The 21,922-nt window shown below is 32.9% G+C and overlaps 1 protein-coding gene across 6 annotated transcripts in view; it reads right to left on the bottom strand.

The window, feature by feature from the left end:
• KCNH7 (potassium voltage-gated channel subfamily H member 7) overlaps window positions 1–21,922 on the bottom strand; it is a 405,071-nt gene that overhangs the window by 9,977 nt on the left and 373,172 nt on the right. For 2 of the 6 annotated variants that reach the window (XM_016146424.2, XM_016146426.2), the window contains 5 exons: window positions 20,409–20,661; window positions 18,121–18,326; window positions 16,141–16,216; window positions 7,712–7,975; window positions 2,785–2,953 (listed from right to left, as the gene is read on the bottom strand). In XM_016146424.2, coding sequence (XP_016001910.1) covers window positions 2,785–2,953; window positions 7,712–7,975; window positions 16,141–16,216; window positions 18,121–18,326; window positions 20,409–20,661 — 968 coding nt within the window. Of the gene's footprint in view, window positions 1–2,784; window positions 2,954–7,711; window positions 7,976–16,140; window positions 16,217–18,120; window positions 18,327–20,408; window positions 20,664–21,922 lie in introns of all 6 variants that reach the window. The other 4 variants (XM_016146428.2, XM_016146429.2, XM_016146425.2 and 1 more) reach the window with 3 other exon arrangements.

Here is a 21,922-nt window from a genome sequence, read left to right as displayed (position 1 = left end):
AGTGTTAGAAAGAGGTTGCTGGAAATGGTAGTAAAGTAAAAATGTAATATTTTGGATTTTGTATTCAAAAGAGTCTAAGTTAGGCAGTAAAATATTTGTGATAGATCAGAACTAGAAAGAAGTTAGTCAAAGGAAAAGAAATATGTTGAAGGACATACAGATGCTGGGAACATGTCAAAAGAGATTTAATTGTATTTTGGTTGTGGATAAGTTTCAAATAATAATAATAATAAATCAGCTAATGTAATAAAATAATAACAATTATTATTCCTGACGGGCAGTTGTAAACTAAATGGGGCCTAGTTCTATGTCCACTTAAATATTTATACTTTCAGCCTAATGTACTGAAAATAAATGTTTTTAGTAATCTTTGACTTATGCTAAATGCAGTGAGTGGTATGCATGACAAGGTAAAAATTTAGGATACCCTAAAATATCAATTTCAGTTTGGAAAAAAGGTCCAAATCAGGAAATACAGAAATACATGTAAAGTAGGAGAATACAATAGACAAATAGCAACAACAGAAGTGAAGTTCATTGTTATCCAAATTTTACCTAACTGTAAGTATAACACCTATTTTGTATAGCATGCATAGTCTCCACCTGTATTATCTTACTCTTTACAATGACATTGCAGGTAGGTATGAGTCAAAGTAAGAAACTGAAGCTGGAGATATTTAAATGACTTAACCCCATCATCTTGTGTATAGTTAAGTAGCGATGTTATGATTTTCATCTAGGCTAACCAATTGGAAGTACTGTGAAAGTATTGTGCTAAAGAAATCACCGCTGTTCCTGTCAGTCATCCATTCATCCGCTCACTTCTTTACTCAACAAATTAAGTACATATGTATGTTCTGGCAGTAAAGAAATAGGTAGTTATTTTCTCTCAGCCACAAGAACCAAAGAAGTTCAAGTTCAGACCACACTTATATCAATTCTTATGAGTTACATATATGTTATGAATAAAAGATCATAGTGGCTAAGGAGAAGAAAAAACAGAAATATTAAGTAACTAAATATGCTTCTCTAACCAATAATAATTATTATGGCAAGTTCTTATACTCTAATTAGGAATTACTGACTCTAAATAAATGATAGTCTGTTTTAATTTTATCAGGTTTGTTCCAGTTTACAAGACTTGAATTTGATCCTTGGGTATGAGATATGGACCTCAGCACTCGGTGGTTTTAAATTCAATTAAATTTTATGGTAATGTATATGTGTGTGCACACACATTTTAATGTGCGTATTGTTTGCAACTGTTCAATTCTGGCAGAAAGATTTGAAAAAGCAACAAATAGCATGGATGAAACACATATGAAACTTTAAGAGATATTAAATCAGTAGTTTATATGATACAGGCAAAACTCATAAGATGTGTTAAGTGTAGATAATGTGTAAGCAAGGAGATTGTTAGACATGGGCATAAGTCCTAAGATGTATTAAATATAGACAGCATGCTAGTAACCTGTAAGACATGCCAAAGATTAGAATAAAAATATGATATAACAAACCAGAGAGTAGCTGATACATAGAAAGAAGTAGAAAGGAAAAGCTGTTTTCATGTCACTTCTGGGCAGACAACTGTCACTCCCAAATTTGGTCACCCATTGGTAACATACAATATATGTTCATTCTAGCTTCACATGTAGTTTACCTACAAAAGGTCTATAAAACACATGATTGTTCAGCAAGCTAATTATAGAGCCACAGATGTGACCATGTACATTTGGCCTTATATCTCTGTGATCGGCAAGTATGTGTCCTTGGCACAAGGCGTTTTTTTGTCTGTGGATCCCTTTATGCAAACCTCAACTCTAGTCCCAGTAACCACACCATCAGCAGAGAAGGCTGGTGTGGCATATATAAACACTGGATGAACCAGGATTCAGGTAGTGCATGATCCTTTTACCATGCTTACACTTATTAGAAATATGTTATTTACCATATCTGGCTCTCCTCATCTTTCATTGTGTGTTTTAAATTGATTTAATAAATCCTGTGATTTGAGCATTTTAGTTTGATTCATGCAGTATTCCATTTGTGACAACTGAAATACCTTGCCTGATGATATGCCTGGAGGCTACCTTCGAATCGAGGTAAAGTCCCGCATGAACCGCAACTAAAGCAGCTATATCATACTCTGTGTATTTTTTTCTGAGTCTTATTGACTAGTTTAATTTTAAGAATTCCATTCAGATTTGGGTTAAGGAGTCCAATCCTCTCTAAAATAAAAATTTATTCCTCATTTTAAGAGCATAGATCAAAGATAGAGGGAAAATGTAGAGGATATGGGGTGCAACTCTATAAGATATTCAATTTGATCACATTTTTAGTAAGTTGAGTGAAAAACTATGTTTTAAAATAATTTTGTTGATACTTAAAAAAATGCCATAACACATAACTTAGTTACCAAAAGCAACTAAAAAGTATTCTAAAAAAGTATTAAAAGAAGAAGCATGTTTGTCAACAATCTAAATATGAATTATTTTGAGGGGAAAAAAGGAGTTTTCTTAGGCTGTTGGTATGTATGGGTGATATACTAATTTTATGGCAAGTAAAGAAAAAATAAGATTTACACTGCCAGAAGTCTGAAATGTTTTAAATAAATGCTCTTTGCAATATAGATTAATAATTTGTCAACTTCTAGGCTTATTTTAAATAAGCAAACGTAGCAGGAAGATATGAGGTTATGGCAGGAGGACTTTGCTATTTACACGGAGTAAAGCTAGACCTAAGGGCTTGGGTTATATCGTCTCTTGGCCCTGCCATTGCTTATACCTGTTAAGTTGTTCTTGAAGCAAATCTAATCTTTGCTCCACTTCCCCGTAAGTGAGGTCACTTTCAGTTTCAGAGATTCCCCAGGCGGCTCGCTGAAGTGCTGAGGGACTGGACTCATCAGCCTGAGTCTGGACATTTTCTCGTTCCCAGCTTCTGGTGTCAGAGATATCTGTAGGAAATATCAAGATGGATGTCAACTTCTTTGGGTGTCCATTTGCATCAATAACACAGGGACAGCCACAATACCAACAGGAAGAGATCTTGAAGTATAACCCAAAGACACAAGGAAGTGCTGAATACCCAGAGTGACTCAGGGATATCTAGGGGCCACACTCAACTGCATCCTGCCACCCTGACCTTGTCTGCCCCATCCTCACCCATTTCCATATGAATGAAACATATAGCTGGTTATAAGTCTTGAATATAGCTTTGTCTTCTTTCTGTTTGTGCTAAGCAAAAACATGAATGGTCAACCCAAAACTCAGATTAAAGAGTAGCAATTTTTACACTTTTATATTTGGGGAGAAATCACCATTTGTTTGTTCTGCTTCATCCTGGGTTTAATATTTTAGGACTCTTTCCCACAGGATAATTTGCATACTTCATACTTCAGAGCGGGTCGAGGGAGAGAGCCATGGAAAAGTGCTGGTCTTCAAGGGGATTTACTTAGGCCAACTCAACTCAAAGTAGAGCCAAGGAACCATAAGCCAGTAAAGACGGAAAAGGTCTTAAAGTGCCTTAGTCCCATGACACTCTTTCATGTTTTTGTCTCCCTGTAGCTCCTACTGCACTGTCCTTTAATATATTCACATTAACTTCCAATATTTTTACTTGTGGTTCTTTTAATTAGAATATTTTTATGCTACTGTATTTTAAAACATATTGCTTATCTATTTGAGTCCTTTTTTCAAATGTTCTGTGTGTCTGTTATGTGCCAGACAGTCTGTTAAATGTGGAAGAATTAAAGATGAGGAAGACATAGGCCCTGAACTTGAGAAATTCAGTCTAGCAAGAATTTGATCATTTTTCATACAAAGATTCATTTTCTGAGCTTCTTTTAATTTACCGTTTTTCCTACAAGCTGTATTTACAAGTTATCAATATCAGAGGGCAAATATATCTTACTTTTCTTCTCATTTTTGTCATATTTTTTGACAGCTTTTGCTATGCTTTCTTACTCTCTATGTTATACATATCCAGAGAAGGACTTAAAATGATTAAAAGTTTGGAAAATAAGACCTATGGAAAAATACTAGTGGAACTGGAAGTTTATTTTCACACAGAAAGAAAGAGAGACATTTCTTCCTCACTAGGAGGGCTGGTAGGAGGAAACAACGGTTTAAAACTGGTTTTCATTTTCACATGGAAACAGATTTGAATTAGAGAAAGTGATTTTGACTTGATAGACTTTTTTCTATTTTTTTTTTTTTTGACAAGTATCTATGATTAAACCACTGACAAAAGTTATGTAAAATTGAGGAATTTATATCCTTGGCTATCAAAAAAGAAAGTAACCCATTTGGAGAAAATTAGCTATAATTCTAGAAATAGAAAACAATTTGTAGGACTTCTTGAAATCCCTTCCTTTCCTACAGTTTCTCCAAAGTAAAGTCAGATAGCTCAAAAGCATCCCCTGTCTCCAAGTAGCAGATGAAACTTCTATATTCTTTATGGAAGTTCTATCACTATCCTTTCATCATTGAATACACAGAAATTTCTTTAATGAGGTGCCTACAATTTCCCACAATTTCTGCTTCACTTGAGTGAAGCTATAACAGAGGTATTAGTATATCCAAAGACAGCACAGGAAAAATGTAAGATCAGGGTTGCCTATCTGTTGAAATGGCTAACAGACCTCAGAGAGCTTGCTGTGAATTCCAGAATGGTTCTTTATGATTAAGGCATTCTTAGCCTATGGGATCCCAGTGTTTTGTTTTGTTTTTTGAAAGGACAGTATATAATTTCCTTCAATATTTTATCAAACACAACAATAAAATAAAAATAAACATAAAAAATGATATGCTGGAGTTTCAACTAGTATATCAGCAGATTTTCACTGAAAAGCATGTTTTTTTATTCATAGACATGATTCTATCTAAAATGCAAAACAATAATTCAATGTCTTAGTACTTTAGGTTTTCAATTTTGAAGCAGCATGCCAAACAAACATTCAGAATACACATATTAATGGCTTGGTGAATGCCATGCTTAGTCCTGTCTAGCTGCCTGCTAACCAGTTAATGAAAAGATTTTTAAAAGACAGTAAGAACTTATAGGATGGAAGTTACATATTATGCTCAGAAGTTTTGTGCCAAGAAAGCATACAGAATTTCTGCCTATGCCTAACAGCTATCTCATTCTCAAATCATATATAATAAATTGATTTTAAAGAACAATGTTGAATCACATGCAATAAATTATGTAGGATTATATTTTTTCTTTAGTACTCAATAAAAAACTGATTACATTCTCTGAGAAGAAATGAATTAAATGTAAACTTAGAGGCTTCCTTGATTATAACTTACTATTTTATTAAAATATGGATATGCGTGATTAGCTTTTTTTAACAGCAATATGAATAAAGGAGTTCAAAGGGGAAATTCTGGTTAGGGTCTTAATCAAAGTGAACATCCTTGTAGACACTTTCTAAATATAGCTCAGAAAGAATCTACACTTGGTTGCCTTGGAAAATGTTGCTATAGCTGCAAGACACATTTCTGGAAATGGATGAACAGAAAGTAAACTTACATTTTACTCTAGGTACACAATTTTCCTGGAGTCAACTTTTGATTGCAATTTATTTATTTTTTCCTTTTAGTTTTGCCTAAATGTGATCTTCTGTTGGATTCAGCATGACAAATGCCAGGAATGTGTGTAAGTAAAGTTTCCTATTAATGATAAAACTAAAATTTGGCAGTTAAAACTGCAGGAGTTACAGTTACACCATATATATTATTCAAATTCTCAAACATTCCACAGTAATTCACCTTAATATGTCATTAGGGAATAAAATTTTCAGAGAGTAGAGTTTTAGAATTCTTAATTGGTTGATCACATTAATAAATTAGATTAACTGTATGTCTTACCGATGCTATATGACATCAATTATGTTTATTCAATCTACATGCATATTTAGCTATGCATTTTCAAGACCATTATTTATTACTTGACAGAGATTGCATTATAAATTTTCAAAAATTAAAAATTTTGATATTAAAATTAGAATGTTATATTTTATTGTGCATGTAGAATAGCCAATTAAAAATAATTGGAAGAAATAGCAAAGAAAAACATGAGAATTCAATGTCAACAAAAGTCATTTTAAGGTTAAGGACTAGTCCAAAATGATATCCTTTAATGACTTGTCACCTGAGACTCTAAAACTCAAGATGAAAACAACAAAAAGTGCCTTTTAAAAAATCAGGCCCACATAATACTAACTTTTAGAGGTAGTAGAGATAGTTCAGCAAGCTCTTCAGAATTTTTGACTTCCATGATACAACCTTTTTCTATTTCTAGCACTTTCCAGAATTCGTTTTCATAAATAACTAAAATGGGACATTTGGTAATCACATCTAATATTCCATTCTTCCGTTATGATAAATGAGGTACTATTTTCACTCACTTCATCAAGATTTTAGATTGTCCAGAGAACATTTGCATATATTCTTGGCTTATGTTAATGTAGGGTCATGGCAAAAGTTGATTTGATAAAATAGGAAAAGTAAATGTTGAAAAATGTAAAGCCTAAACATCCTAGATTCAATACAACTTGTGTTGTTAGATATAGTCACTGCAAACAATGGTGGTGATAGATAATATTTACTCACTCTGTCCCATAATTTTCTATTCTGCCAGGCTAAGAACATCCTATTTTTCCTTCACTTCTGTTATATTCTTCTTGATCTCTACATTTTTTATATATCCAAAGATAGATTCAATGATTGAAGGGTTATAAAATAAAACCTGTGAGAAAATACTAAATCGATTGGGGATTTTATTTCAGAGAAAGTAATTTATGCATGTTATCTTGCTAATCACAATTGACTAGTTGGTTAGAAAATATTATTTCTCTTTTAAAGATGTGCAAATTGAGTCTTAGTAGGTCTGTCAGTCACTTATTCTAAGTGATAAGGGAACAAGTGACAGAGTTGTGGTTGCAACCCAAGTAGTCTGAGCCACACCTATTTTTGCACCCACTTAATAGAAAAATCCAACTAGATCTGTAGACCCAGCTCCTGTTATACCAAGTTAATTGTTCTTCTATGTGCTAGTCTCAAGTTTTCCTGACTTTCCAAATTTAGCATCAAATTTGTATGCATTAAACAAGCATTATTACCCACCTCATGCATATTTCTACAACAAAACCCGTACATTTGGGTATTCCTTTTGGTAGAGGTGTTAAACAAACATGTTCAAGTGAGTTGGATCAAGAGCATACTTTATGCAGAAGCATTTTTCTCCATTTCTTCAAAATTCCCAGTAAATTTTTTTTTTGGGGGGTGCTTTATTGTAGTGTTATTGCATTGCCCTTTTATGCTATAAGACAACAATGTTTGGGGTGAAGAATGGGTCAGAAGACACATGTAAGAATCAGCTGATTAGCTCTCTTACTCATTGATCCCATCAATGAGTGATGGGATTGGAATAACTACAATAGAATTTCCAGGATGTTTTACATGACATTACACTAAGTCTGACAGGCCATAACAAAACCCTCTTATGCTATCATTGCTTGAGAATAATCATCACTATTCCAGAATGGTGCAAACACTTTGTAGATGATCTGAGATTTGAACTCTTTGCAAAAATTTTATTAAATCACAAACAATTATATTAACATATCGGTAAGGTTCTTTATTTGTGAAAGTTACTATTTCAAGAAGAGCATTGAAGAGACAACCTGATTCCTGAGAAACTTGATTACCTTTGCAAGAGTGACTTCTTTTATCTATGTGAATTCTTTCTGAGGTGGGCACTTTTTCTTCAAAATCAAGTCCAGGTGCTTTCCCTATGCCTCGAAGGGAATCTACTATTCCTGAGAAGAGAGGCTTTTGTTCATCGTCAATGGATGAGATGAAAGATGAAGATCTGCTTTTTTTCTCTTCAAAGTGTTTCCTGGAACTCTGGTAATTTCTTATGGTATCTACAGAGTCTTCAGGATCATCCGTACTGTTTCCTTTGCCAAAATCTATCAAAGAAAAGTTATTTTCTAGAAGATAATTAAATGCGAGACAAAATGCAACTTATACTACTGATACTTAAACTACCTTTTTAACAGTGTTCTTTGAATAACTTAAACATAGAATTTTATATAAAACCTCTAGAAAAGTTTTTTTCTCTATTTTCCTATTGAAAATATAGCTGCTTAAAGAGACTTCTTTTTCATATTTCAAGGGACATTAGATTATACTATGAAATATAGATTTCATTTCAAAATAAAAGATTATATATGATAGTAATGATATTTACATTTCAGAAAAAAACTATCATATAACTTATAACCTTATATGTGCTCAACGGTCACTTGTATTCTTAAAATTGGGTGCACTATCTCCTTTAGGAATTGAAAAAGGGATGGAAAACATGTTCCAATTCTAAAATATCACCATTATGTAGTTGTTTGTTTTTAACCTTCACACCCTCTCATCTGTGGTGACCATTCACACATTGCAAAGGTCAAAACTGTAATCCTCTTTGTTTTGAAGGCCAGCAAGCAGGCTGAATTTCAACCATGGTTCAATGCATGTAATGGCTTCGACATTCCAGGCTATTTGGTTGTGTAGTGTATTGTGAAGCATACAAAGTTAAATATAATAATTAAGATAGTTTTTCCTAATTACAATAAAGCCAGTAGTTTTATACAGAACTATCAGGATACTTTCGGCCCTCAAGTTTGTGTTAGAACATATTTCAAGCAAGAAAAACTCAGACAAATCACAGAACTTGTTTCCATTAGTGTCCTGGGGAGATGGTATAATTCTCCATCTGGTTACTGCTAGTAACTAACCAACAGACTCCAGAAGGTATATCATTTTCTAGACAAACGGTTAAGACAGTGTTCCCATCTATTCTCTGCCTGGTTGTTCTTACTTTGTTATTTATAGAAGGCCAAATGAACTGATTTAAGGCCACTTCAAAGAAACTTCCAACTGTTTTTTAAAATTCCCATATGGCATAGAAATTAAAGAGATGTTTTTCCCTTTATTTAAAAAAAAATATCATAACTTAAATTATAAGAAGCCAGAAAGCAACCCAAAGTAAAACTGAATAGAGTTTAAAAATCAGTCTCATGTGAAATTGTTATTAAGGAGCTAATGTTCTGTCAATTAAAGTTAAATGTAGCAAAAACAGATTGCTTAATTTATTTTCTTTAAGAATTCACACTTGCTCAGTGATTTCATCATTGCGAAGACCATAGACCTTTTCAATCTCAAGCACTATTGATATCAACGATTACTTAGTGTCAGTTATATTTTCCACTCAACCACTAATTTAATTGATTGTAAATATTTTGCATAAGCTCTTTCTACACAAACCTTTTTTTTCTACAGTGTTATTGGCACAGCCATCCTTAAGCCTATAAACATCGTTGTCATCTTTTCCTCTTTTTTCTTTGATTTTTAACTTCTCCCCTCATGAAAATTTGGTCAACACTTCCCACTTTATGAACATATCAGTTCATTCCTCAAAAAAAAAAAAAAAAGTTTCCAATCTTATGCTAGTAAATGGTAAAAAGAAAAGCTTCACTTTTCTAAATTATCTTCATACCTGCTCAGTGAATTACATCAGTTTGCTGCTCCTAAGTAAATCTTGTGCAGTTTGGCCACCAGTGGGGTTTAAATCAGCTTTTCCTTTAAACACTTTCATATTTTTTTCTAGCAGAATCAAATGCAAACTGAATTAACCATTAATTCATATGGCTCCAATCTAAGTACAGAAATGTTAACACGAATATTTGTAATGGATGTACATCACAGATTATTAAACCACTTTGTTTCTTTGGCTTGAAAAGTCTTGGGAGCTCTCTGTAGATTTTTAAATCCTCACACATAACTAGTAACATGTTGTCTCACCTACTACATGAGCTTCAGTCGTAGTTTAACTTAAGGCCTAATTTTGGAAGCTTAAGCACAAATTCATCAGTTAACATATATTGTTAAATTGAATTATAACTTGTTGATTTTAACTCAGGACAAGTATTCATGAAATATGGTGAATGAAGAATTATTGTTTAGTTCTCCAATAATAGAGAGAAATTACTTCATGTACATGAATCTAAACCCTTTGGCAGAAATTCTATATAAAAGTAGCATCATGAAAGAAGAAGAAAAAGTTCAATGTCTTTGAATTTTTCCAACATGTAAAGAGGATTATACTTATTTCCGGTTCATTACCACTGGGAAATCATCCTGCTGTTTCCTGGATCCCAGTCCCTATGAACAGTTTCTTTGAAGCAACCTGACAGTAATAACATTTTTCTATTCTCTACTAAATAAATCAAAGCTTCATTCATATCCTGTCATTTAAAATGAAAGCCGAAATGGCAGTGTATTTGTGGATTAAAAACAGAAACTGCTCAGGTTTAGGCTGGAGATCGGCTGATGGAATACATGAAATTGAGCTTAAAGGCATTATAATTAACTTCCAGGTACCTCTAGATTTTGATGACCTGTTTCATTTCTGCTTTTTCCCAGTTAAATTGAATTACTTGATGGACATTAAAAAGTATTCGGTTCTATTTTTTTCTATTTAATGCTATTTTTATCCTATGTAGAAATAGTAATTCTGAGGGCAGTAATCTACAGTTTTACATTTTCTCCTTTGCTAGAAGTGAGGTTATATAATCACTTTTTACCATCATTTTACAAAGAAAAATTTTTTGCCTGATTAATTAAGCCTCCAGTTTGCTTTCTGATTCAGATGACTGAAAGAATTTTTGTTTAAATCCCTTGTTTCTGTAGACTGACAGTTTATCTCCTTCCCTTCTCCTCATAGGACACAATTCTAAAACATTTGTGATTTACCTTGTGCATATCTCTCTGAGTTCAGAATGAATTGAAAAGCATAGATTAAGTATCCTGATGGAGCATTTGACCCATCTATCTTAAGAATGATAATATGAAATTCTTCCATTTCAAACAATCTTGGAAAAAACTCGTGTTCACTATTTTATGGAGTGTTTCTTTTAGAATGATTACCATTTGTATTTATCAGACCCAATAGGTAGACTCAACTTCCTTTCGATCAATGAGAGACATTTAATGTGCTCTTTCAGCATCTGAGTTTTAGATTTCCTCCTGGTAACAATTTTGAGATAAGCTTAACATTTTCCAGCCAGATGCATTTAAAAAGTTTATTTCATTAAAAAATTGGCATCTAAAATAACTTTCTTTATTATATTTCAAGTATCTTAGTTCCTCTCTAGTTTCAAAGAATGTTAAAAGGGTACTAGCATAATTTTCCTATACAAATACAAGATTAAAAAAATTAAAACCAGCTTAAAAAATAAAAGAAAGAAAGATACATTTATATGTTGCTGAAGTGGATAACAAAAGCTAATCACTATTTGTTATTGGAGAACATATTCCAAAGATATATCAAAGTATGATATCAATATATTTAAAGGTTTATTTTAATAACATTAGAATTAGAACATGCCTGTTTTATAAAAATAAGTTTAACAATGTATATATTTATTTCTTATGTCATAACTTTATTGAAGTTATTTTGGAGAAACACTTTCAAAACTTACTGGCTTTTAGATGACCATGTGAAATCACTGAACCGATAATACAAATAGAAAAAGTTTATTGCTATCTTTTGAAATGAATTTAAGACATTTCTACTCTTATTTTCTGGAAAATCAAATTTTTTTCAGTTGAAATATACAGAAGTGCCCATTTTAATAAAAATTATATGTATAGAGAAATGAGAAAATTACAACCTTTCCTCTCTAGTCTTATGATGTCTAATGTGTCTTAAAACAGATTCCTGTCTTTCAAGACATGTGTAGCAGGACCTAAGTTAAGTAGAAAGAAGATACTGACTGAACTTTTTTTTTTTTCCACTTTGATTTTCACTCCTTTGGTTAGCAAAGGCACATCTTTAACAGTGTTTAAATTTTTTCCTGTTTTTTGAACGTGCTACATCATTGTCCTCTTCAGCTTATCTTCTGCCAAAGGTTATTGGCTCCCTAAATTAACCACTTGATACTGCATTTTCTGTCTACGGAAAGAGTTGAGCTGAATATTCCAAATATTTAGTCACAAAGTCACTATCAGTAAAAAATGTTTGTGTGTGAGTGGGTATCTCATGTGCCATTATACAATTTATTGTACTAATATATCATCTATATTATAAAATATATACAGCATAAAATTTTAAAAGAAGTATTGCCATAATTCAGTGGATCATATTGGCATATTCTGAAGTAAGCACAATCTGATCTAAAATTGAGGACTACTCAGAGACTATTTTAACATATTCCAAATGATTATACCTCATTTACTTCTATTTTGTCCAACCATGTTATCAACGTGTACGGGCACTAAATAGGTCATTGAAGATTCATTTTTATTCTTCACTTTCTGTAATGACAGCATTTTATTTCCATCTCAGGAACTATAGTACCTCCTTCTAGAATAACCATGGTCAAATTAGGGAGGTCCTGGGCATCTCCATGCCTGAATTTTAGGAAGGAAAGAGAACTATTTGAAGACACCTTCAGGAAATCCAAAGTGTCCTCAAATTCAGAACTGAACTGACAGTTCTCTTGTCTGGAAATGAGTTTATTTTTCCAGAATAAATGTGAAGCTCATGAGGACAAAGCACTTTCATCAACAAATTCATTCTAAGAGAGAAGCAATCCAATATGTTACACTTCAGTTTCATTCAAGTCCACTTGCCAGAGGTTCTATATATACCTTTTCTTTTTAAATATATATTTTTCAATGTAAGCTCCCTAGCAACATGTGGTAGGCAAGATTAGAAGGGGTTGGGGTGGGGAGAGATGAGGAGTGAAGTCTGAAGAGTTCCAGTGCTTTGTTGAGCAGGAAGTGAGTGACAAGGCAGGACTCAAACTCTTTCTGTTGCCATTGCCCAACCATGTGTTCTTCCCTCTGGTTCTTGATGCCTCTGCTGATTAATTCACAGTCTTTAGTGCTCTTAGATATCTGCCTTCAATGTACTGTTTCATATGAGTAGTAAAATAACTCTAAAATAATGCATTTCATAGGAAGCTTTCAATTTATGTATCCCCATATCATCTAACATCAATTATCTTCTGGAAGTTATACTTGCTTATATGTATGTTTTTCTCCTAGATGTTGATTCTACATCAAGAAGTATAACATAGGTGGCCACCTACAGAGCATTAGATTGAAGTAACAGGGATTTAATTGCTTTTAGTAACTTTTACATTGTCTAGAGCAACACGGAGTCCTAAAGACTAGAATAGGCTCTCAGGCTTTGGAAAACTGAAGTTAATCATGTTTTCATATTAACAAAATTATGCTTACTTATTGATGTACCAGGAAACTTCAAAGAGCTGTAGGGAGATAGGCAACTACTTTACCATCTATATAAAATGGTCTCATAGACTAAGCCTTCTGTTAGGAGGAATTTTTCAGAATCGATAGAAATGTTTAGTTGCTTAAGCACAATATATATTGTGGCATGCTCTCAAGACCTCCCCAGAAGATAAAAACTTTAGATTATTTAGCTTGAGAATGGGGAAATGAAAAATGATTGAAAGGAGATTTAATAAATTTTTAACTGTATGGGGATATTATTATATAGACAACATTGTCAAGCTGTTCTTCATTTCCAGCAAGATCAAAATAAAAGATTAATTTCAGGATAAGGAATTTAGATTAGTCTCTGAAAGTACAACTTGACAGCAATGGTTCTGATTTGAGAAAAGTCACCAAGAGAATAATAAAAGACATTATCGAAATAAATTATCACCTATTTATGAGTAGTTTATTGTTCTGCAATCAGCCAGAGGATTCAACAATTAGCCCAATTCAACAAATGTTTATCAACCATTCCTTACTAAAGGAATCTATAGTTTGGTAGAGAAAAAGGACAAATACACCAATAACCAACCACTGTACAAGACAGATTTTGACAATATAACAAGAGAAAAGTGCCTTTAGGAATTCATAAGAGAAAGGAAACAGAAACATTTGAGGAAATCAAGAAAGAGTTTATGTTGAGTGTATTTCTGGAGATTAATTTTCACACAAAAAGTGTAATTTTAGTGGATAAAAAGTAGTGTGCTGTGTGTGTGTGTGGTTTGGTGTGTTTAGAACAGGGAGGTAAGTTCCAGTTAAGGTAATAATATAAGCAAAAATACAGAAACAATTTACGTGAACAAGAGGAGAGTTTAGTTCACTTGAAATATAGAGGAAGTTGAAGGTAAATATAGCTGAGCTCCCCTATGGTGAGATTAAAAGAGAAAAGAGGGCCAAAAGAAGAACTTGGATTAAGAAAGCAAAAAAAGGAAGAGAATTGAAAGGGAGATGCTCAAATTCTGTTTCATTAATTCATTAATTCTTTCAACAAATATTCTTTGAACATTTGCTTTGTGATGAGCACTGAAGCTTTATGTGACTAAATATTTCCCGCCTCCATAGGGCCTATGATATAAAGGTAGACAATATTAAGTAAATAATGATGCAGATAAACCCAAAAGTACAACTGGAATAAATTCTGCAAAAGAGAGGAGCTGATTGGGGAAGATCAGGTTAAGACAGTTAAAAAAAAAGAAAAAAAAGTGATATGAGATAAAACTGAAGAGGTAGGCAAAGACCACACTAGTAAGGATTTAGGGAATGGAAAGTCCTTAGAGGACTCTTAATATGTCGGTGACATAAACATAACTGCATTTATAAAAAAAACTCATAAGTAGTTTGGTGTGGAGAATATCTGAGAAGGTCAAGTTAGAGGTGGGAATTCACTATTGCAGGTGACAGATTATGGTAGCTTGGTCCAGAGTTGTGGCTGTGAATATGTAAAAAGGTGAACCGAAAGGGACCTAATCTGAAGACTAAATGGAGGCATATTGGAGATAGCAACAAGAAAACTTGTTGCCAGAATTGATGGAGAGGTTGGCACCTAGATATATATCCAGTTTGTGCAATTGATTAGATGCTGGTGCCATTTAGAGATGTGACAACTGATGGAGAGACAAGTTTCCAGGGGACATGAGTTCAGTTTAGGGACTGTTGAGTTTGAACTGTCTTTGAGATTTCAAGCAGATGGTTTAATAGATAGTTGAATATATGAGATAGAAGCTCAGATTGTCTGAAGTTGAAAAGTTAATATGCACATCTCCTGTGTGAGAATATAATAAAACTGCAGGCATAAATGAGATCACCCAGAGAAAGAGTATGATACAGAATAAGAGAAGAGGGCCTAAGACTATGCCTTGAGAAGCTAGAATAACTAGGTTAGAAGATAAAGATCCTGCAATTATCTTCATGGAATTAATGAGAGTGGGAGGAAAATAGGAAGAGTGCCTTTCACAGATGCCAAGAAAAGAGTATTCAAGAATAGGGGAACTGGCTCACAGTGATTCTGCTGAGAGGACAAATAAGGTGAAGACTAGAATGTTTGTTGGATCAGCATGGAACAAGAGTTAAAGCTTCATTGGGAAAGACTTCTCCCATCTGCCCAGGCACAATTAGATGTACTCTCATGTGGGTTCCCACTGAGACATGCTTTTTCTCATTACAGTGCCTACTATTTGTATTCCGAATGATAGAGGGCATATCATCTCCCTTCCTAGAAAAGGCAGGGCTTTTTTACACAATTTGTTTCTGAGAAATTGAGTGGCTCTGTAAACACATGAAAAGTTAAATAAATATTTGTTGAATATATGAGTAAAACAAAGAATAGTTAGAGAGACAGAAAAACCTAGAGAGGATAAAGAAAGGCAAATGCTTCAAAGAGTTGGAGGATGAAGAGGACTAACAAATACCACCTTCATCCGTGTCGTGCACATGTGTGAGGGGATTGAGCACTTGGCCTATCATGAGTCTTCCTTTCACAACACTACTCAGAACTCTGAGGCACAGTTATTCAACTGTTTTTAATTGGCCTTAAAAAAAAAATCTACTCTATATCTCTATCTGTGATGTTCTTACAGAAATCAGATGGCTTTGTTGACCAGCATCGCTGAGAGCTGTCAGTCAGAAGCCACATCACTAGCTACTAAAAAAAGCAAAAGATCTGCCTTTTTAAAACCTGAATAAAATTTACCCTTAAGATCAGAAGTATAATGAACATTCAAGTAAGAAGAGCTAATAACCATATGCTCTACATTCAAACTTTATAAATAGAATGAATTACCTTTCTCTCCTTCACTATCAAATGATAATTTCCTTCTTCGTAGTTTACAGTTGTCTCCTTCAGAGTCATTCATGGACTGTGATTGAAGTAAGAGAGTAACATTTGTTAACAGAATTTGAAGATAAAATGGAAAATTATTCAATCTGAATATAACGTATGATCAGTAAACTCTACTATTTCATATCATTTCAACCACTGTGAGACTTAATTATTAGATTGTAAGCAAACAGTTACAATACCTTGCTTAATGGTGTTCTCCAAATCATAAAATAAATGAACTTATTCTAATAGTTTCATCTGATGAGAAAATCATATTTTAGAAGTCATTTATCAGAAATGTTTGGAGATGATGTTGTCAACATTTGGAGACAACATATTCCTTTCTGTGGAATATATTTTATGTAACTTGGTAAAGTTAAACTAAAAATAATAATTTAAAAAGACTTTGCAGAATGTGTATTACTGCAGAGAAAAAAGTTTAAACTAATTATAATGTGCTATGATGTTTAATTTACATGGTAATGATTGCAAGGTCAAAGTTCACAACAATCAATATACGGTTGAATTCAATAAACCCTGTGCTTTGAACTCTTTATTATTTTTGTTCCCAGTTCCTCCTCCCCCACCCCTCTGGTTTACTGCGTTGAATATTATCAGTTTTGTAAATAAATATGGAAGCTACCAAATAAATAAAACAAATGGAAGATCCTGTTTTATTTGGTTGCTGCTTCAACATTTTTTTTTTAATGTAAAGAAGTTATCTGAGGGAGATGTTTATTGTTTTTCAAGACAAATCATAATGAAGTTGGTGACATTAAACTAGGATTTGATAACGTACTGAAGTAAATCATTATTAAAAAAAAAAAAAGAATATGCTCTTGATAACTTGATCCTCTTCCCACATACTTTTTTTCAACTTTTCAGTGTTTTGAAAAGGATGATCTGAGCTGGTGCTTCAGATTATTAATGGTACCCTGGTTACCTTAGAAATTTACCTTTAGGGCTCTCACAGTACCTGGGAATGACTGTAACTTCAGGGAGAATTAAACCAACTACCTTTTATCTAACAATTGACTTGATGATCTTTTTTTTCCAGAGAGTGTATGGCATTAAAATACATTGGCAAGTGTCAAAAGCCTAATAGTTGATTTCTGACAAAAACGGAACTTAGAATTGAAGTTGGAAGTACAGGATTTTAGGGGGAAGATCATGGAGAAATAACCTGGTAATAAATCGTGGGCTGTAAAATAAGTTCTATATTCTTAGAATTCTGGTAGATCATAGGGACACATTTTCATAGTGGAGGAGAGTGAGGGATATAAGGGCAACATTTTCAAAACTCATCCTAGGTTAAATTTTATGTAGAATCACTTAAATATTATTATTATTATTAAAATATTATTTTTATTAGACCATGTTATTCATCCTGCAGCAATAATTTTGACTCAGGTATAAGCCTGATTAATTTACACTTTTGTGATTTGGAAATTGTATTAAATATGGACCTAAACTTAAATAAATTTAATTTTTCATTATTATTAAAAAAGATTGCTAACCATTGTATGGAGTAAATAGTAGCTGAGAGACTATTTTATTCTGTACAAGATATTTTAGGGGATTTTCAATAGTCTATAATCATTTAGGGAATTTTCAATAGTCTAGAATCATCCATTTCTCACAAATAGTTGGCACATTCATTATTAACCAAGCCTGTTTTAAATATGTATGTCACCTAAGAACTCCTAAAAGGTCAAATTTAACTGACCTACTTGAAGTTATTCAATATATTTGAAAGTAATTAGACTGAATTATTTCCCTATAATTTAGAAATTCCAATATTAAGTTGGCTTTTTCTTCCAAATATTCAGTATTAGTAAAGTTTTGCTAAAATATTTTGCTTGACATTTCAGAGGTATTTGGACAATCCAAGAATAAAATAAAATGTCAGAAGTACAAAATAAGCAAACAGTTAACATATACCTTTGCACTCTCATGCCTTAGGTTGAAAGTCAACTCTAGGTTTGTGAGAAAGTGATCAGAAAACTCAGGATACATATCCAAAACCTCTAACAAGTCTTCTCTCTGGATCTTATGCAAGTCACAGTATGTGAGAGCTCTTACATCTGCATTAGACTTTCCAGGTTTGGCATAAAGATGAACCATTTCTCCAAATATATCGTTTTTTCCTTAAAAAAGAAAAAAGAAAAAAGAAAGTAAGTGGAGGTAAAGGAATCTGAATTTAATATTTTTCCCCATAAAAGTAAAAAGGGACCATCGACCAATCTCTGAACTAAAGATTTCAAATGTAAGACTCCATACCCAATAGACATTGGGCAGCAAAATTCCAGTACCTCATACTGACTGCCCCCGTCTTTTTTTTTTTTTTTTTTTGCTGAGTGAAATTTGCCTCAATGCGCTGGTCCTAGTCCAATCCCTATTATTTTCTTATTCTGATTATTTGGCTAAACAACTAGAATGCAGCAAATGTTGTTTTAGTCTGCAATACCCCATATTGCCATATGGAAGGTCTGGTCTAATTTGATCAATCCAGTAATATGAGAAAGGCTGTGGTGAGTCAGATTTATGAACTTTCTATCTCACGGTGGTCTCTGCCAGTGATGCCAAGCATGGGGTTATGGCGGAACACTTTTAACACATAGAAATTAGGGGTACGATTTGAACATACCTGTTTCCTTTAGTAACCACTTTTAGATATGCCCTTAATAAATTTTTTAAATTAATCTAGTGATAGTCTATCAACATATGTAGTCATGCTTATTATTATTATTTTTTAAACAGATAACTTTTATTCTAAAAGTTTGTTCTGCTTTCTCGCCAAGCTTGGGATTATCTCAGTGTCTGGTTTCTGCTGGGCCCTCCTCAGGGCCTCTTCCTAGCCACATACCACCTGCTTTACCAGGCCTCCTTCAATGATAAGGATAATGACAGCAACAACAACAAATGCTCACTGAGGACTAAGTAGGTACCAGGCACTGTGTCAAATGCTTAGATGCATTATCTCATTTAATCCCCAAAGTAACCTCATAAAGAAATGACTCATCATTATACAAATTTTATGAATATGGAAAAGAGGATTAAAGAGATAAACTGATTAGGTCAAGGTTACCTTCTCAGTTGGGTGAAGTAAAGGGAAGGAGAGAGTAGCCATGATTAAATCCCATACATTCTGACTCTAGTCAAAACCTTTACACACTTCTTAAGTTTAGTTTTCTTATAATATTTTTCCTGAATGTCATGGCCACTTACATTTTTCTGTCTCTAAATGTCAAGACACTTAAAAATTGTACCTATGGAATACTTGCTTAATAACTACTGATAGATTATTGATTATATAACTTTTAAAGACTGTCAATGGAAGTGTAAAATAATACTTTATTACATATATCCTGAAGCTTCTTTTCATATTTAGAAAAAACTTCCTGGATCTGTTAATTTTGTTTTTGTTAGACAAGTTCATGTATACCTGCTTATGGAAACTATCGATGACTTTGAAGCAAAAAAGTTCCAGTCAGATTTTAAAAATGCTGTAATGTTTTTATTTTAAATGTTAATTTAATGGGAAGAAATCAGATGTCATACTTTATAAGAAAAATTGATATTAGAGCAAATACATTCACTTGACTTTAAATAAATACCTAGCTTTTCAAAAGTAGAATGAATAATTATAATTTGTGAGGATTTTAAGTGTGGATTTACATGGAAATGGAAACGGAAAAGAAGAATCTATTGAAATTATTTACATCTTTGATATTACAGTATAGATATTATCAAAGAAAATCTCTGAACTAAATTTAGCATGGGCTTTGTATTTTAATTAGCTTACATGACTATAAATAAGCAAAGAGTAAGCTAGTCAATGTTGATGGTACACAGCAGGTAAAAGTGCGTGACAAGTAGATGAAATTTGTCAAAACATAAACTCAGTTCATAATAGGGCATTGACACATGCTAGCCAGTATACTTAAAAATATATACATTTTATTTAAGGTGTTAAGTGATCAAGCACGAATCCGAGATCCTCTAACATAAAAAGAAAAATACTATCAGAAAAAGAGTGAGTCAAGAAAACATTTTTTGAGAGGTTAACTTGATTTGAATTGAGTTTTAAATAAAACTTTAAAGTTATCCATCAGACTTAAATTGTACTTATAAGTAAATAGATTAGTCCTTTTATTTTCTATCATTTTAAACTGCATTGAACTAGCTTGTAACTGTATTTGTCACCATCCAGTTCTTGAAACACTCACCCAGAATAGCTACCACAATGTCATCTTTGAGGATTTCAATGGAGCCTCTGGATAAGAAATAAAGTGCAGTGAGGACATCCCCACAGTGAACTAGAGTGTCTCCTGGAGGCGCATGGGTAGTCTTGAACTTCATTGCCAAAGCTCTAAGGCAACCTTTACTTGCCCCACGAAAGGCTTTGCAGTTTTGCAACAAAGTCTGGTTGAGATGTAGACATATGTCAGCTTGTAAACATTCTGGGAAACCCTTGAGGACCTAAAGAAAAAAAGTAAAGAGTTTCATACTACAACGCACAGGATACCTCCACCTGAAATAAATTATATTTCTTGCTCACAGAACCGCAGGTGTAGTAATTGTCACACAGAAGTTCTCACAATGCTTCTACCTCACCCTCCTTAATGGTTTGCTAAACACGTTAAAATTTTAACTCAAATACTTGTTCTCTAAATTAACTGAGGCATTCAAACTCCACACAAATGATGTTTCATCAAAATGTAATGCCTACAATGTTTTACACTGTTTCTTAATCCCTACATTGTTATTTGGCATCATATTGTGCACAGATATAATGCAATGTGACCATTAATAAGACATAACTAATGAAAGGTGGTACAACTAGAAAGACAACTTTTTGAAGGCATCTCAAGTCAACTGGATTGTTATCTCTGGTGTATGTTTTAGTTATAATTAGTAAAAGTAATGATCCTGTAATAGCCATGGTATTTGTAAATGTCATATACCAGAGTGTACTTGGAATTTTTATGTTTCATATGCATGTCATTAATACTAAATATTTTATAAAGCACTGAAAATAGAGAAAGAGAAGAACAGAAAACATACTTTAAAAGTGTGGTTCAGTTTTCAGAATTGAAAATTATGCCAGAATTTATAATGAATACATGAAGCTTCTAATATGCTATTATTTTGACAGCCTATTCAGTGATTAATTTAAAACTTGTGGAAAAGATTAAACAATAGCTTGTGACAAGTACGACTCAGTTTAAACTGAATAAAATTTCATAGGATTTTTAAAAATTCCCAATATTCAGTGCATAATGACACTCAGCTCTTATTTCTCTGTATACGTTTAGCTATTTGAGGTCTGAATCCTCATGTTAACTTTAGCCTGTCAGTAAAAATAGATCTATTTTAATATGTTTTGGGGTAAGAGGGAGGAGGCATTATATAGTGCCTAATAAAGTAATTTTAGAATTTCCTACGTTTTTGAGTCAACCTTGTTATTGCTGTCCAATATATTTAAAAATAATCATGAATTATTGCATAGATAATTCAAGTGTATGTGACCTATAGAAGAACTTCAAGTTAGATTATATTTGAGTTAATTTACAATTCTTATGGCTTTAAATATTAAAGCAGCCATAGAGATCTTGCTTCTGTAGGACCACTGTGTGATACAATTGGTCAGATTGATGGTGATTATAATACAAAAGGATAAACAAGAGATCCAAAACACAACAGCCACTCTTTGGGATCTTGTCTACTTCACTGTATAGTT

The sequence above is a fragment of the Rousettus aegyptiacus genome, unplaced genomic scaffold, assembly GCF_014176215.1.
Source record: "Rousettus aegyptiacus isolate mRouAeg1 unplaced genomic scaffold, mRouAeg1.p scaffold_m13_p_2, whole genome shotgun sequence".
Lineage (NCBI taxonomy): Eukaryota > Metazoa > Chordata > Mammalia > Chiroptera > Pteropodidae > Rousettus > Rousettus aegyptiacus.
The sequence above is the reverse complement of the archived record's forward strand: the minus strand, read 5'-3'. Positions and strand labels throughout refer to the sequence as shown.